Source organism: Caenorhabditis elegans, chromosome III (assembly GCF_000002985.6).
Source record: "Caenorhabditis elegans chromosome III".
Lineage (NCBI taxonomy): Eukaryota > Metazoa > Nematoda > Chromadorea > Rhabditida > Rhabditidae > Caenorhabditis > Caenorhabditis elegans.
Genome location: NC_003281.10, coordinates 10,436,095 through 10,451,797, shown reverse-complemented (window position 1 = coordinate 10,451,797; position 15,703 = coordinate 10,436,095). Strand labels below are relative to the sequence as shown.

Here is a 15,703-nt window from a genome sequence, read left to right as displayed (position 1 = left end):
AGCATCCATTTATTGAATCAATACAGCGTTCTTTTTCGACCATAATGGAATTCCTCATTATTATTTTTGTTTTTGCCTGCTCTGATTTTAGTTTTGCTTCTCTTTTTTAGTTGCTAAATTGGTTGTTTTTGTTTTTTGGGCCTTTCGATATTTTGGCGAAAAATAAGTTTTATCGCACCAAAACACCTCACTTTTTGTAATTTGAAAATTTTCATTTTTTTCAATTGTTCTCCAACAAAATATGGTGTTTTCCAAAAGATCTACCGTATTTTCTTTATTAGCATCCAAAGGTATGTGGCATTCGAAAAATAGTCTTACAGTCTCTATTAGTCTTGCACTGTTACGGACCAATTGAAAATTAGTCTTGCATGCAAGACTAATAGAGGGAATACGGAAATATTATAACAGACTGATATGAGATCTTCCTTTGTTTTTTCATCGATTTCAATGTTTTTTGTCCCAGCACTGATTAACATCTTCATTCGTTATAACGATAGTATATATTCCCATAGTTTGAAAACTTATTCCTCTTTCATTTCATACTTGAATTTATCTTTGACAATTCCTCATTATATTCTTTTTCCTCTCTTATTCGATTCCAAATTCAGTAATTGGTAATGGAACATTGCACATAAATTTATATGTTTTCCATTGACACGTAACTTTTCAGATAGGTCTCTAAGCAATGGTGAACTCATTAAAAGAATTGGTTATAAAAGAGATTGCTGAAAACATTCAAGAATACAAAGGAAATATTTTGTTGGATTCAAGAAGTAGTGATCAAATATTTTCTCAACTTCTCAAGACTCCTGACGATCAATGGTCTACACGGATTTTGACTGAAACAACGATCAAGTTTCATTTGAAACATGTGAACCTGGAGGGTTCATGGGTGTGTGTGGAAACTGTCAATGAACTACAAAAACAGTTCTTAGAGTCTTTCGTTATTGGAAGTATACAACATAGACTTCGAGACGAAATTGAAAAAGAAAGCGGTTAGTTTCACAAAATTACCCTTAAAGGTGGAGTTCCAAAAATGGGGATTTAGTTATAAAATACTCGGAATACCGTATATCTTCTATTAAAATGGCCTATTAGACTGGCACTCTCTATTAGTATTGCCCTTCGAAGACCTTCCGAAAATTAGTATTTCACTCCCTATTAGTGTTGCACTCCCTAATAGTCTTGCACCTACTTTTTTTGGTGCAAACCCTCCTTACTAATTTTAAGATTTAAATAACATTTTTTGCCTATTTTGCAACAATTTATGAGAAAATTTTTTATGAGATTGAAATTATTGTACCTTTTTGTTGCAATTTCAATCAAATTTTCTACATTTCCAAATTAAAGTTGGAGTTTTTTCAAATAAATACTAGTAAGCCCCAACACAGAAAAATGTTCTGAAAATAGTATGGCACTCCCTATTAGTCTTGCACTCCCTAATAGTATTGCCAGCGGGAAGACCATCGAAAAATAGTATTGCAGCCATATTAATAGAAGAAATACGGTATTCCAATATGCTGAGATACCACAAAAGAAAAATGAAAAAAATCGCGAAAGTTCGAGAATTCTAAATGAACTTAATTTTTTAACTCTCGCTAATTCCTCCTTTTGAATTTCCTCCAAAATGAGAATTTCGACCAATCAGCTATTCGGTCCGCCCACTTTTCAACCGATTACGCGGCGTGTGTGGAGTTCGAAGTCGCTGATTGGTGCGAAATTGGGCGTGGCTTCTAATTTTGAAGGAAATTCAAACAGGGAAATCAGCGAGAGTTTAAAATTCGCTTTTTTTTAGTTGGAATTTTCGAACTTTCGCGATTTTTTTTCATTTTTCTTTTGTGGTGTCTCAGCATATTGGAACATTCCGAGTATTTCAAAACTAAGCCCCCCTTTTCCGAACTCCACAGTTAATATAGGCTCAAGGATCAATATCAAGAATATCATTTTAAAAAATATGTTGGACTCCAGCAACAAAATAAGGGCGGGATTTAATTGGATTGACACTTTTAAGAGAACTATGAGCCTTCACTATTACTGACGAACATTATTGAAAATATCTAACAGTATCCCAGTTTCACCCCTACGTGGTTTGAACTATGATCTCTGATCTTTGAGCCCTGCATTCAGTAGTTAAAGAAGTAGGATTACTGTAGGGTCATTGTTGTTTTGGAAAATGTGAATTTTTAGATTTTGAAGATGTATTGGGATGGGAGTAATGTCCCGGCACTGTTAGAGTTTGTTTCTTTTTCTTTTTTCTCGGGGAATATTCTTAAGACCTACAAACATTTAATAAGTAAATGTTCAAATTGTTCCAAAAATAATCAAGAACGTCTTTGAAATTGTTATGAAATGTCGGAAAAAAAATCTAGAATTGTTTGTGAATTTTCTGAAACGTATGCATAAATCTTAAAAAGAAAAAAGGAAGGAATGTTCTTAGCTTGCAAAATTAAAAATGCTCACTCATTCTCCACTTGTTTTGCGAATTCCTCTCGCGAAACCTGATGCAAAAACTATATTTACTAAAAATATATGTTTTATTTGGTTTTAGCGCTGGTTTTATTAGTTATAATTTTTTTTTAATTTAAATTGGTTAAAAATCTTGGCGATTGTTAATTCCTGAAATTACCGCTTGCTGAAAATGTTGGAAACGTACCACAGATTATTTTAAAACGGAATTACATATTTAATACTTTGAGGTTGAAATACAAGTTCTCACAGAAGTTCGAGACCATTAGATGAACAATGTTATAACATTTAATTTGAATCTATTACAGGAAACGGAAAAATCGACATACTTTTTCTATTGAAGAAATTATTTAATAAAACTACAAAAAAAATACTTCGACATCTGGATATTGGTAACAAAAGATATTTTTTCGACAACAGGATTTTTTTATCCGACAACTTAACAAGGGTGAGAAATTAACTGAACTATCAATCAGATTGTGTTATCAACTGTATCTTATTAGTCTTGCACTTTCTACTCTGCCATCTTATAGCTCGGTTTTCTTTGGATATATCAATAATTGTTCAACTATAAAAACATAGACAATAGACAAACAAAAGAAAATGATTTGATAAAAACAAAAACAATCGAGATAAGCGAGGTCGAAGTGGAGCAAAGAGGAGCAAGATTAATAGGGAGAATACCATAGGCAATCACTCGACAACAAAGTTTATTAGCTTTCGGGAAAGTAATAACGTACTACAACTTTTCAATAAGTTCAGCAAATGTATATCTTCATCATTTGTATTCAATGCTCTCAAAAGATATTCTAATTTTCAGATTAGCCAAATGCTTCCATCGCTTCAAAGTCTTGGTGTCAGTAATATTGAATTTCATGATGACGATTTTTCTCAGCTCTGCAACAATTTTCCAAATCTTACCTACTTGGACATCAGTGAAACCAATATCAAAAGTCTCGATGGCATTTCAAAACTACAAAAACTATATATTCTCAACTTGAGATACTTGAAATTTAGTGCTCACACAGATATTATTGAATTGTTTGAACTCAAGAAATTGCAGATTTTGGACGTCTCATCAAGACAGTACTGTCAAACGACTGAAATGTCCCTGATACATTGTTTTCAATATTGTCTTATTTCAGAATCAGTATCGCCACACCGACCAAAATAATTTTGCATTCCAAATATTGCTCCAAGGTTTTACCAGAATTGACATTTTTGGATTGCACTGAAACAGATTTAAATGAAAAGTCTCTAGACTATTTGCTGCAAACTCATGAAAACCTCCAACGCGTCGTTGTACTAGGTAAGAATACTCACGTGGAGTCAGAAAGTCCCATTTCGCTTTGATATTCGAAAAACGCGGGAGAAGAGACGCAGACATCTCATCTGATTTCGCATGGTTAAGAGCGTGCTGACATAACAATTTTTCTTGAAAAATATTCCCGCATTTTTCGGAAAACAAACCGCAATGAGACAGCCTGACACCACGTGAATACTTGTAATATTCTGAGAAAGAAACAAATTTATGCATTTTTCAGACTGTCCTCTTCCAGTTTCTAAGCAAAACGATGCACGATGTCTTAGTTGTACATCTCTTGATTCTGCTCTAGATTGCCTCTCATATTATTTAGATTTGCATAGAGGATATCACATGAAAAAAAGTCTGAAACGTATAGAAACCTTTTTAAGTGTGAGCAACAGATCTTACGATTTGATAAAGTGCTTGAAACTTGTTTCACAAGTTACAATGATTTCAAAAGTGAATAATGTACAGAAATTCGAAGATGCCTGGTATTCATCGGTGTACTTCCGTGCAGTCAAATGTTTGCGGAGTATTGTATTGTGAGTTTCTAAAAATAATGTACAAAAATTTCAGCAAGAATGTTTTTTTTTGAAATTATGTTAATGTTGATGAAAAACATAAGAAAATAGTCTTCTAAAGAAATAAAAATTACTAAAATTTTAGCTATTTTTCGAAAAATCGTATTTTTCTTCGAAATATCGGAAAGGAAAAACCAAGTTTTTCGATTCTTATATTTTTGTGTAAAATCGAAAAACTTACACCCTTAGTGTGTGCCTACAAATAGTACTGTACTTTTAAATTTCAGGAATAGAATGGATGAAATCCACCCCGTCGACCAGTCCATGCTAGCAGAAATCTTTTTTGATCACGTTGAACGATTTCCGCATAACGTAGACAACTGGCCGGGATTAATGAAAAGACACAGTGAAGAAATGTGGCAATTGATTGAAAGACTCATTGATTCGAAGTTTTGTAAATTAAACTATGAGAAGATTGTCAGAAAAGCTGTACGGCTTTTGATTCGACATAAACACGAAAAATGGACCTTGTTCCATGCTTTCAGTGTGGTAGAAAAATGCCTAAACCAAGGGTTCATCGATTCTAATGACATCATAGACTTGATTAAAAGACACCAATATCTATTTTGCGAGGTAGTGAGACAAGGAATGGAAAACCAACGAAACACTTTTGTTCCGGTTTGAAAATTATTACACGTTCTGACTTCAGTTGACGAAGAACTATTCTGGAATGTCTCAAATTTTGGGACATAGACTGGTTCATTTGTAAGCTGGAGGAATTCGAAGAACTTGAATATGATATTTTGAGTGTAATGGCACATTTTCTACTTACCCCAATTTCCGACGATTTTTCGAAGCGTTACATTAAATTGAAGTTTTTCAAAATAGATTCTCTGCTCAGAGCGACAGGGTAAGTTCTTAAAATCGTTTTTATTGAAAATTTAAAAAAAGCTAATAGTTGTTGAAATTGCTAACAAGTGGTTCTGAAACATTAGTACCAATGGTGTTGATTTTCGTTTTTTTTTTTGGTTTTTCGTTGTTCGTTTTTTCTTTTAAAAAAAAGCTTCAAGTTTTGGTCATTTTTTTTGTTCACCAGAAATTAAAATGGTTTCTTATCGAAACAATGAACATTTTCGTTTTTCGATTTTCAATTTTTCGATGACTCCCTTGTCTAGTGTCAATTAAATGCCGTATATTCTCTATTCGTGCGACATGCACAAATTTTCGAGCATTTATTTTGAAATTATTATTCCATTGCAAGAGCTTATAGTTTAAGTAGAAACTCATGATAATTGTGAAATATTGTTACAGAAAATAATTTATAGTTTTATAATTTATAATTTTCCAGATATGTTTCCAAGCGACGGAATCCCAATAATACCTACCTTGTAAACTTACTCCTGGCAATAGTTCTCTCCATGACAGAAAAGTTTGGATACTACGACGAATTTCTCAATCATGCTATCAAAACTTCGGTTGAATATTTTGACGGCCTGTGCATAGACCACATCACTACAGAGCTTGCCGGCTTTCTCAAGAATGGTGTACTTGAACAAGTTATGAAGACATCGACAAGCGATAAATCTCGTCAATGGGCTTTAAAGACTGTTAAGATAATTTTACAACATCACAAGCGGGAAGGGCGCAGCATTGAAGATTTAAATCTTCTTTCTAATTCACACAATCTAATACTCAATTAATTTGTTCCAAACACTGTACTAGTTTCTATCTGTTTCTATTTGACTACGTACGTAGCTACGTAGCGCTTGTGTCGATTTACCGACTCGAATTTCGAAACGAATTAACATCATTTATTTATCGATCGAATGTTAAATTTTGCAAAAAAAAGGAAATAGGTAGTTGTGTATTACATGCCCTCATTTTAATAGTAATTTTTTAAGCCATGAAAAATAAAAACGTGAACCACAATTTGTATTTTTTTTGCTGTAGTTTTCGCTACGAGATATTTTGCGCGTCAAGTATGTTGCACAATACGCATTCTCAGAATTTAGTGTTCTCGTAAAAACAACCTTATTTCAAATAGTTGTGTCGTTGCGGTCGATGATTATTTTTGTGTGATTGTATTTTCACTATAATAACAAACGTGGTCATTTCAGATCTCGTAGGTGAAATAGAAAAAAAGATTTGAATTGTATCAAAACGTTTATTGAGGAAGAGGAGAATAATAATAATTTTCATAGAATATCGTCATTTCAAATTGTTAAGCAATTTTAAAGTTAAACAGTCCAACATTTTTACAAATTCCGAAAAAAACCGAGCATTAAACTTGTTTTTCAAAAATCCAGAATTTTGGAAAATTCCAAAACTTTCAACCTTCACAAATATCGGAAAAAAGTCAAAGTTCTGAAAATGTCTAAAATTTAAATATCCTAATAGTTAAAAATTCCCAAGTTTTCCAAGATTTCGAAAATTCGAAATTATCTATACAAAACTTGAAAAAAACTAAACATTTTCTTTTGATAGTTTCGGAATTAACAAAATTGTGGAATATTCGAAAAACATGACCAGATTTGGTGTTATTTATCCAGTACAATTAAATTAATCAGTGTCCATCTTCGCCTCGAAACGGCTTCCCAACCCGGTTTCACTTCCAGCGACTCCTCTATTCACACTATCCAGAACAGAGTTCCTGTCGACGCCGAATCGATCGGATCTTTCTTGGATTCGAAGCACAACTTGGAGAGCATCAGTGGCGACAGTCTTCTTCTGTTGAGCACACAGCTCGTCGGCCTGCTCCAAAATGTTGTCAATCAGCTTCCCAGCGGCCACTGGCTCCCGTGGCGTCCATTTTTCAAGAGATTTCGCGAGTTCATTGAAAAAGAATTGCTTCGATTTCCACGCGATTACAGTACTCTTTACATATCCGGCAATTTGGCTCAGCGTGCTCTCGGCCTCCTCTGCGTTGTTGAATGCTGGCAGTGATATCGCGAGAGCTGTCAGATTGAGGGTGACGAGCTTCGACGCGCGAATCTCTTTTTCCAGATTTGAGAGACCGTCCATGTTATCGTCGGAATCTGCGTCGTTTCGGGCTCTACAAAATATTTATTTAAACTTTTTGTTTTTGGATTTTTATTTTTTCCTAAAACTTAGGTATTTTTACTAAAACTTTTTAGAGTTTTCTTTAATTTTTCAAATGTTTTGAAGAAAATTTATTGCTTTTTCAAGGATTTCTTCCGATTTTTCAGGCAGTTCATCCCAATTTTCCAAGTTTTCCTTCAAAATTCCTACCCGATCAGCTTCGTCACATTCTCGTCGATTTTCTTCGCCAACCATGTGGCCGATTCGACGCTTTCCGAGATCACTGCCCACGTGGCAATCGTTGCGAGACCTGCTCCGGCGTATTCCATATTCTTTTTGCTCGCCTCTCTTCTCAGCACTGTTTCCATGTCCTCAATCTCCGTGGCGGACATATTTCTCTTGAAATCTGCGCCTCCAGCCTCGAATGCACTTGTCAGAGCTCTCAGGATCTCGATTTTTCCATCCCAAATTCGTCCGTTGAGCGTATCGCGAAGGGAGAGAGCTGATTTTTCTGAAAAAATTATTAGTGTTGTTCTTAAAATGAAAAACAAAATTCTCTAAATTTTCTAACTCTCGCGGAAAGAGTATAAGTTTTTCAGCGTAAAAATCTGATTTTTCGAAAAAATTTTTGTTTGCACTCACTGGCAACATCAATTCCAGCATCTTTCTTCAAATTCTCGAAAGTGACACGAATCATGACGGCAGCCTGCTTCCGTACCGCCCAAACTTCATTATTCGTCACCAAATCGATCGCCAAATTCAGAATTTCCTCCTTGTAAAGCCGCACAGCAGAGCTGGTAGTTGGCACAAGCTCCGCCCACACATCATTCCACTTTTCTTGCTTTTCTCGAGCGATTTCATCTTCTTTCGGCACTTCTCGACACTTTTCCAGGAGAACGTATGGCACGATTTGTGATGTGTATCCTTTAAGCATTTCCTGAGAATTTGCAGCGAGATTACTGATGACGTGGCAACTGGATGTCTTGAGATCCTCTGAAAAATAGAAATTATTGAAAAAATCTGGGGAAATGCTTGAAAAATCCAGCATCATATTTACGAGGAAAAAAAAATTAAAACTTTCGCGATGTTCTGCCAAAAATTCAGAAAAGAAGTCCAAAATTTTAAAATTTACAAAAAAAATTGGATTTTTAAAACCAAAATTTGATTTTCGATTTTAAAATCGTGAAAATCTCATATTTTCAAAAATTTTCGCAAACAAATCAAAAATTCACCATCACTGCCGAGCAAATCGGCCACTACCGTCTTAATCAACTTCTTCATCTGATTCGGCGATGTGAACTTCGCCAAGTACGACATCGCATTGGCGAACTGCTTCCGAATCGACGGATTTCGATCACGAACTCCAGGAATCAACGCTGAGAACAGCTTATCACATTGTGGACAAAACACTGATCGCTCGACGCAATTTTCCGCCAGTTTTCATACTTTATTTCGTGTAATTTAGGCGTGATTTACGTAAATTTCTCACAAAAACTATTTGAGATGAATTCTGGTTGCGAGACATGACCATCTAAGTATAAATGACTCCCTTTGAATTCATAGAGGAAGAGACAGTTTTAAATCGGAAAAAATATTCCATTTTGTCAAAAAGAAAGCAAAAAAGCTTGAAAAATAGGTGGAAAAACGAGAGAAAATTCGAATTTGACCGTAACCCTCTTTGAAAGGTATTCTTTAAAGGCGCAGACATTAAATTTTCACATCGGGTCTCAGCACGGAAGTTGTTAATTTTTAAAACATTTTCGAATTTTTGAAATTGTTTCTTTTGTTTTCTTTCAGATATTCTAGATTTTTAAAAAGTTTTTTATGTTTTAGTCTCAAAAATTAAAGAATTTATATCGAAATTTTAATATTTCACCGTAACCGTTTCAAAATTTAGGTAAAAATGAACTTTTTCCAGGTTTTGCATCATTTACACCTGAAAATGTTTTTAACTCAATTTTTTTTTGATTCCAAGAGCCTAATGTTGTTTCTAGCGTTCTTTAAATTCGGAATAATACAAAATTCCGTCAGAAATTTTCAAAAGTTCTGATTTTGTTCAGATGACCCCCAAATTCCCATCCACAAGAAAAGCGCTCGAGCCAAAAGATGAACATAGTTTATGGAAATATATTTACAAGTGAGCTAAAATTAAACCATTTATTGAAAAAAAAATTAATTAAAAATTTCCAGAAACACTGTAACCTCGAACAACTTCCCGAACATGTTGGAGCTGTTCAGAGAGTTCAAAAAGCTGGGAAATCTTCGAAATTACGGATTAACCGAGATTGAAAATCAGTTGGTGCATTTAAAAAATCGAAATTTTGACTGAAAACCTTGAAATATTTGCAGTTTCCACGTAGAAATGGTCCAGAATCTGTTCAAAACCGACGCGCTGGCTCCGACAGAGATTCTCGAGATGTATAGATTTTTGAAGATTGTTATTCCGGTTGATGTCAGGGATATGTATGACTTATAGCGAAAAAAACTTTGAAAAATAAAACTAAAATTTTCAGCCTCACCAGCCTCTCCAACTCGAATCTGAAGCTCACTCTCACCCGTCAGCTTGTCAAATGGGCTCCCAGAGAGCCAAAATTGTTACAGGCACCTGCCACGTCATCGGAGCAAGTGCCAGGCCACGTGGAAGTGCTCATGTGGAAGCATCTCCGTGAAAATGTGCAACTGGAGGAGAAATTTGGGACCCAAGAGTTCTGGAATACGATGAAGCTCGCTGGAATTGACGAGCAATATAGGGAAAAGCTTCTCAATGTGTTAGTAATTCACTAGCTCCATTTCCATATTTCAAAAAGATTTTCAACCTTTTTTTCCAGAAAAATCGCATTTCAGAGAATCAAAAATTCATAATCATCGTAATTTTGCCCTGAAATTTTAAAATTTCTATTTAAAAACTCGTAAAAGTGCATTTTTCTGCAATTTTTATTCCAAAACCCTTCTAAAAATCGCATAATATTTTTTTTTTCAATCAATATCCAAATAAGCTCGAATTTTTAAAGATTCTACGAAATGCCTAGTTTTTCTTCCAGTTTCATTCCAAAAATTTCCAGATTCGTCTCAAATATCCTGCCAAACCAGCTCTTCGCCCTCAACCTTCCAATTTCCACGAAAATCCAGCTCTTTCTTACCAACAAGCTGAAAATTCCCGCTGCTCAGCTTCTCTGGCTTATGAGATCCGACGGTGCGATGGTGAAGCTGAATCAGAAGAAAGAAGTCGTCTGGTATCGTTTATGGAAAGAGGAAAAAGATGATAAATATTATAAACGGGAACCGGCGTTCTACAAGGATTTTAAGCCATTGCCACTTTATGGAGCCACTGGAGCACCGAAAAAACACAAAAACTCCAAGAAATCCGAGGAATCTACGACGAAAGCCAGCAGAAAAGATCGAAAATCACTGAAACCTGTCAAAAAACCTAAAACGACAACGCAAAAGTCCATCTTTTTCCCCAGAGATCGTGATTATCCACCGGAATTCTACACGGAGCCATATGTCGTGCTCTCCAGTTGCTCTGAATCTGAAGATGATGGTTGTCCAGCGCATTTGATCGGAGAATACAGAAATTTCCACAAGATATTGCTCGAGGAGCCATCATTCTATCGGCCACTGCCTAAGCCGGAAATTCGCAAAAAATTCGAGCCGATGCAGAAGTTGAAACACGCGGGAAAGCTTGATACATCGTTTTCGAACGATGAAAATCGAGCTGCGGCTGGATGCGACATTGAAGAGGTGCAGAACTGATGAAAAACTATAATCTATTCTGGAAAAAAAGTGGAAAAATCCATTTAAAAACCTTCAAATTTAGAGATTTCCATTTTTTATATGTAAAAAATTAATATTTCTGATTCAGTTTTCGGTTTAGTTAAATAAAAACAGCTGTAATTTGCCATTTTTTAAAGAAAAATATGCAGAAAATTTTAAAAAAAGTTTGACTTCCATAACATTATTTTCAAGTTTTCAGAGCAAAAAAGGAAACTGAAATCTGAGAAAAAACTAATTTAATTCAAAAATCTGCTTCCGGAACCAAAAAAAGTTCAATTTTTCGAATTTCCAGGATCCGCCAGTGATAGAAAAGCCAACGGATTTATCCGGAGTACTCGATTTTCTTGATGAAGAGCCGGCTCCGAATTTGCTCGCTGAGCCAATGGATTTCACAGAATTCGGCGGAAATCATGATGACGTGGCACAATTGAATGAATACGAGAAAATGCTCCGAATGGCTCAATGGGGCGAGTATCCGGTTCAGGAGACAGAGGGACAAAATACCGGCAGTTTGGAGACGGAGAATATGGTAAAATCCGCATATTATTCAATCGGAGACTCGTTTAAAGGCACATGCTGTGTTCCCGATGGGTCTCGCCACGATTTGCGGTGTGGGACCGTTAATCTAAATCTCCCGGATTATTAATTCAGTGGTGTCTCTCGGATCGTCCTAGTCGTTTCCTAAAAAGCTTTTTAAAAAATTTGAATTTTCAGAATCCTGCATCTTCGGCTCCTGCTCGCAAACGTGGCAAGCCATCAAGAGATCCCACCAAACCAGTCGCACCGAAGAAGCCAAAAATGGCTCAAAAATCGATGTCACCGGCTCCGCAGAGCATTGAGACTCCATCGCCGATAGCTCCAGAGCCTGCCGCAGAATTTCTGATCTACCAAAAGACGATTGACGACACCGGGGACATAGTGAAATACTACAGAGAATTGGAGAAACCGCCGATCTCGTTCCACGAAAATGGTCTTTCATTCGTCAGAGAGGGCGATAAAATGGAACTGAAACTAGTGAATAAGCCACGTGAAATGATTCGGGAAGAGGTCAGATTGAGTTTTAAAGATAAGTTATTCTTCAAAAATCCTTTAAATTTCCAGACTGGTCCACCAGAAATCCCACACCGCGGATCAACTCCACCACCAATTTGCAACGGAAACGCCAGAAGAACTCGTTTCGCATCAGTTCGCACGTTTTAATTAATCAATTCGCTTGAATTACTGTTATATTTTGTTTCAAAATTTGTTCCCTTGTTTTTCTGTTTATTCTGCATTTTCCCCCATTATTATCATTCGATAATTTTTTCTCTTTGTTTCCTTTTGTTTCCTATGCTCAATAAATTTTGTTATTTTAAAAACTTTCGGTTGAATTGTTCTTATACTGTTTTTTTTTCAGTTTTCTGCACATCGACATGGTTTGTTAAATATTTACAGAAAACCCCGAGAAAATTTTGAGAAAAATGAAAAAAAAAAGTTTTTCTCTGAAATTTTTCAAAAAACAGTCTCTACACAAGGTCCAAAATTTGAACACCTCTCGAAAAATGTTTTTTTTTTAATTTAAAAAAAACTGTTTTTTGGGAAAACATTTTTTTTGAGAAATTTTTTTAGAACTATACTGTTTTTAAATCTTTGAGAAAAAACTAATTTTTTGCGAATTTTGAATTTTTTAAAGTATTCTTCTTAATAAAAAAAAATAGTTTAAAAACTTTTTTTGGAACAAAATTATGTATTTTTAATTTTAGAATAAAAAACAATTTTTGAAATTTTTTTCAAAATTTTTATTTTAATTCCAGACAACCGAAGAACACGAGATGCAACGTAGGAAGGAATCGAAAATATCGCAGGACGTTGAGATGACTGAAGCGGTAGGGGTCTTACCACGAACGAAATATTTTTTGAGGCCGCGCCTTTAAGAACTACAGAACACTATGTATCGAATTTTCAAAGAAAAATGAAAACATAGATTTGTAAAAGAGATTCCTGAAATTCGTTTAAAAATCGATTTCTAGTAAATAAAAAAATGTCAGAAATTGTAAATTTCGGGATTTTTTCGCCAAAAAAATAGCCTTCCTCATGTGGTGTCAGAAAGTCTCATTGCAGTTTGATCTACAAAAAATGCGGGAATTGTTTCCCAGAAAAAATGTGACGTCAGAACGCTCTTAACCATGCAAAATCAGATAAGATGTCTGCGTCTCTTCTCCCGCATTTTTCGTAGATCAAAGCGAAAAGGGACTGTATGACTCCACGTGCTTCCTTAAACCATTCTTCAGTTTCAGCAAACCGCGGCCGATATGCTCAATGATATGCACATGGCGGCCAATGGAGATCTGCTTTCCAGCTTCCCACAGGATTTCCTTGAAGACTCTGGCGATGGAGAAGTTCACGAGGCGGCCATCCTCTCCGTTTTCGATGACAATTCGATTAGCCCGCCACCGTGTCCGATCGTTGTCGACACTGTACCAGACGATGATGACAGTCTCTTGTTTCCAAGAAACTCATAAATTATTTGATCTCCGCTGTTTCTTTTTTTTTCGAAAATCCGATTTATATAGTTTGAACATTATCTTTATATAATGGATAGTACAACAAAAATCTCTTTAGAAATATATATAAAAAATATGTTAGAAACACTGAGAAGCTCATGGTGCATCGAAAAAACCTTCAAAACGACGAAAATTCAGGAGAATAACTCATGGTGCATCGACTAACAAATTTTTCGGCCAAAAAAATCTGATAAAATATGATGGCAAACAGACTTCCTAGAAACACCTGAATTAAAAAATATAACACCTGAAGTAAAAAATGAGTGCGCCTTTAAGAGCTACAGTAACCCACTAAATCACTAAATCCACTAAATCATTCAACTGAAAGTTCCTTGATGTCGAAAGAGAAACAAAATTTGACAAAAAAAATTATTGTCAGAGAAAAGTAATAAAAGTGAAATTGTGTGGGGAAATAAATACGGACGGGGAGTTTGAAAAATGAATGGGACTATACGAGGTCATAAATAATACAATTGTGGGGAACGATGAGCATAGAAAAGGGGAAATGGGGCTCCATAGAAAAATAAAGGACCTAAAAACGGGGGAAAATCAAAAGTAAGTTGAGAGGCGGTCGGGGGCTCAGAAGAACTTCAATCGCGTGGCTTGTCCACAGTGACGACCGCTTCCGGCGCCTCATCCTCGTGCTGCTGATCGTCTTGTTCTTCTCGCTTCCGGTCCTTAGAGACACCAATTCGCAAACGACACAGCATCTCCTCATCCTCGTGCTGCTTTTCGTCTTGTTCTTCTCGCTTCCTAGCCGCCATCTGCTCAGCGATGAGCTCTTCAAAATACTTCTTCTGCTCCTGAAAAGAAGGTTTCGTATGTTGAAAGTTGTCCACGTGGAGTACGCAATTCGCTTTTCATTAAATATAACTTAAATCAATAAAAAGCTAGGCCACTGGCAAAATTTCACTTACCCTCGCCTTCTGATCCTCGAGGTAGAAATACAAAAAAATGTGGAAAATGACGAAGGCGATCAGGATGCCACATCCGATGTACTTCGGCGTGTCCTTGTGAAAACTGATCGTGCGTGACGGGCAGTGTGTGCCGTTTCCATTTTTGCAGGTTTCAGGGCTCGCCGAGCTCACAAGAGCAAGCTGCGTCGTATTGGCGGAAAGAGCGGTCACGTTTACATTTTTCGTCGAATTACCGGCAGGAGCGGTCGCATTAGGACTTTTTGTCGAATTGCCGGCAGGAGCGGTCACGTTTGAAGTGTTCGTAGCGGCGGAAACAGGCACATTTGGTGTGGTGGTTGTTGGCTGAAAAATGGTGAAACATTATGGTCTAGAAAAATCGAAGGATGTCTAAAAAACTCACTAATACATGAACTATTAATCCGAAGATTACCAATGAAAACAAAATACGCAAAATACGCATTTTTGTGTGACGCGTGTGTCGGAGAGAAACCGATTTCACAAACTAATTTAAGTTATAATTTGTTTATTTCAATCGCTACGTGTGCCACGTGGCCACGCGTGAGTAGGGGCAGGGACTATTTCGCAACCACCGCACACTTTTTTCGCAAGCCTCGCACGTTTTTTCCATGATATTTCCACGAAAAGGGGAGCAGAACGAAAAGGGGATCTGCAAAAAGGGGATCTGCGAAAAGGGGAGATACGAAAAGGGGAGATACGAAAAGGGGAGCAACGAAAAGGGGATCTGGCACTGTGCCAAACGCTATTTTTCTCGAAGAAAACGATACAACGATGCTCCGATGTTACGCGTCGCGTGTTGTTAAGCGTATCTTCTAGAAGAAAATTTCAAAAATCAACGTGCGCTGCGTGAGAAAAATTGCGTTTTGTGCGTTTCCCCTTTTCGTTGCTCCCCTTTTCGCAGATCCCCTTTTTGCAGATCCCCTTTTCGTTCTGCTCCCCTTTTCGTGGGGCCTCGGAAAAAATGCAATTTATATTAAATTAAATTTAAATTCTGCTTGCGGTGTTTGCGTACCGCCGAATTTGTCGTAAGGTTCGGTGTTTGCGTACCACTGCATTTTAATTTCGTCTACTGTGGCGGCATAGGATTTATTCGAAATTCCCTCATTTTTCATTGATTTT

General features: G+C 36.3%; 6 protein-coding genes across 8 annotated transcripts; 4 read left to right on the top strand and 2 right to left on the bottom strand.

The window, feature by feature from the left end:
* Positions 1-685: 685 nt before the first annotated feature.
* On the top strand, positions 686-4,977 carry H04D03.4 (Protein NLRC3; the record flags this gene model as incomplete). The annotated part of the gene is made up of 6 exons (NM_001379895.3): positions 686-995; positions 2,775-2,914; positions 3,287-3,552; positions 3,612-3,775; positions 4,011-4,314; positions 4,581-4,977. 6 exons carry the CDS (start codon positions 686-688, stop codon positions 4,975-4,977), a joined length of 1,581 nt encoding a protein of 526 aa, NP_001367066.1.
* H04D03.7 (uncharacterized protein) lies at positions 4,968-6,217 on the top strand. Its single transcript, NM_001382979.2, has 2 exons — positions 4,968-5,203; positions 5,642-6,217. Exons 1-2 carry the CDS (start codon positions 5,106-5,108, stop codon positions 5,991-5,993), a joined length of 450 nt encoding a protein of 149 aa, NP_001369955.1. The 5' UTR covers positions 4,968-5,105; the 3' UTR covers positions 5,994-6,217.
* A 226-nt stretch (positions 6,218-6,443) lies between these two features.
* ecps-2 (ECm29 Proteasome adaptor and Scaffold) lies at positions 6,444-8,708 on the bottom strand. Its single transcript, NM_066904.4, has 4 exons — positions 8,565-8,708; positions 7,975-8,325; positions 7,543-7,843; positions 6,444-7,345 (listed from the first exon to the last, which is right to left on the bottom strand). The coding sequence occupies exons 1-4, from the start codon at positions 8,647-8,649 to the stop codon at positions 6,853-6,855; spliced, it is 1,230 nt and encodes a 409-aa protein (NP_499305.1). The 5' UTR covers positions 8,650-8,708; the 3' UTR covers positions 6,444-6,852.
* A 684-nt stretch (positions 8,709-9,392) lies between these two features.
* H04D03.2 lies at positions 9,393-12,463 on the top strand (the record flags this gene model as incomplete). 2 transcript variants are annotated; one of them, NM_066903.4, is made up of 8 exons in its annotated part: positions 9,393-9,469; positions 9,523-9,627; positions 9,682-9,795; positions 9,846-10,100; positions 10,395-11,073; positions 11,399-11,635; positions 11,821-12,153; positions 12,208-12,463. In NM_066903.4, the coding sequence occupies 8 exons, from the start codon at positions 9,393-9,395 to the stop codon at positions 12,304-12,306; spliced, it is 1,899 nt and encodes a 632-aa protein (NP_499304.2). The 2 variants fall into 2 exon arrangements, with proteins under 2 accessions (NP_499304.2, NP_499303.2); NM_066902.3 differs by lacking the exons at positions 9,393-9,469; positions 9,523-9,627; positions 9,682-9,795; ... (1 more) ...; positions 10,395-11,073; positions 11,399-11,635 and having other exon boundaries at positions 11,905-12,153; positions 12,208-12,306.
* A 454-nt stretch (positions 12,464-12,917) lies between these two features.
* Positions 12,918-13,607, top strand: H04D03.6 (the record flags this gene model as incomplete). 2 transcript variants are annotated; one of them, NM_001268148.4, is made up of 2 exons in its annotated part: positions 12,918-12,971; positions 13,383-13,607. In NM_001268148.4, the coding sequence occupies 2 exons, from the start codon at positions 12,918-12,920 to the stop codon at positions 13,605-13,607; spliced, it is 279 nt and encodes a 92-aa protein (NP_001255077.1). The 2 variants fall into 2 exon arrangements, with proteins under 2 accessions (NP_001255077.1, NP_001255078.1); NM_001268149.4 differs by having other exon boundaries at positions 13,377-13,607.
* A 48-nt stretch (positions 13,608-13,655) lies between these two features.
* Positions 13,656-15,522, bottom strand: enu-3.1 (ENhancer of Uncoordination). Its single transcript, NM_066901.6, has 3 exons — positions 14,967-15,522; positions 14,567-14,908; positions 13,656-14,452 (listed from the first exon to the last, which is right to left on the bottom strand). Exons 1-3 carry the CDS (start codon positions 15,024-15,026, stop codon positions 14,240-14,242), a joined length of 615 nt encoding a protein of 204 aa, NP_499302.1. The 5' UTR covers positions 15,027-15,522; the 3' UTR covers positions 13,656-14,239.
* Between the last annotated feature and the right edge of the window lie 181 nt (positions 15,523-15,703).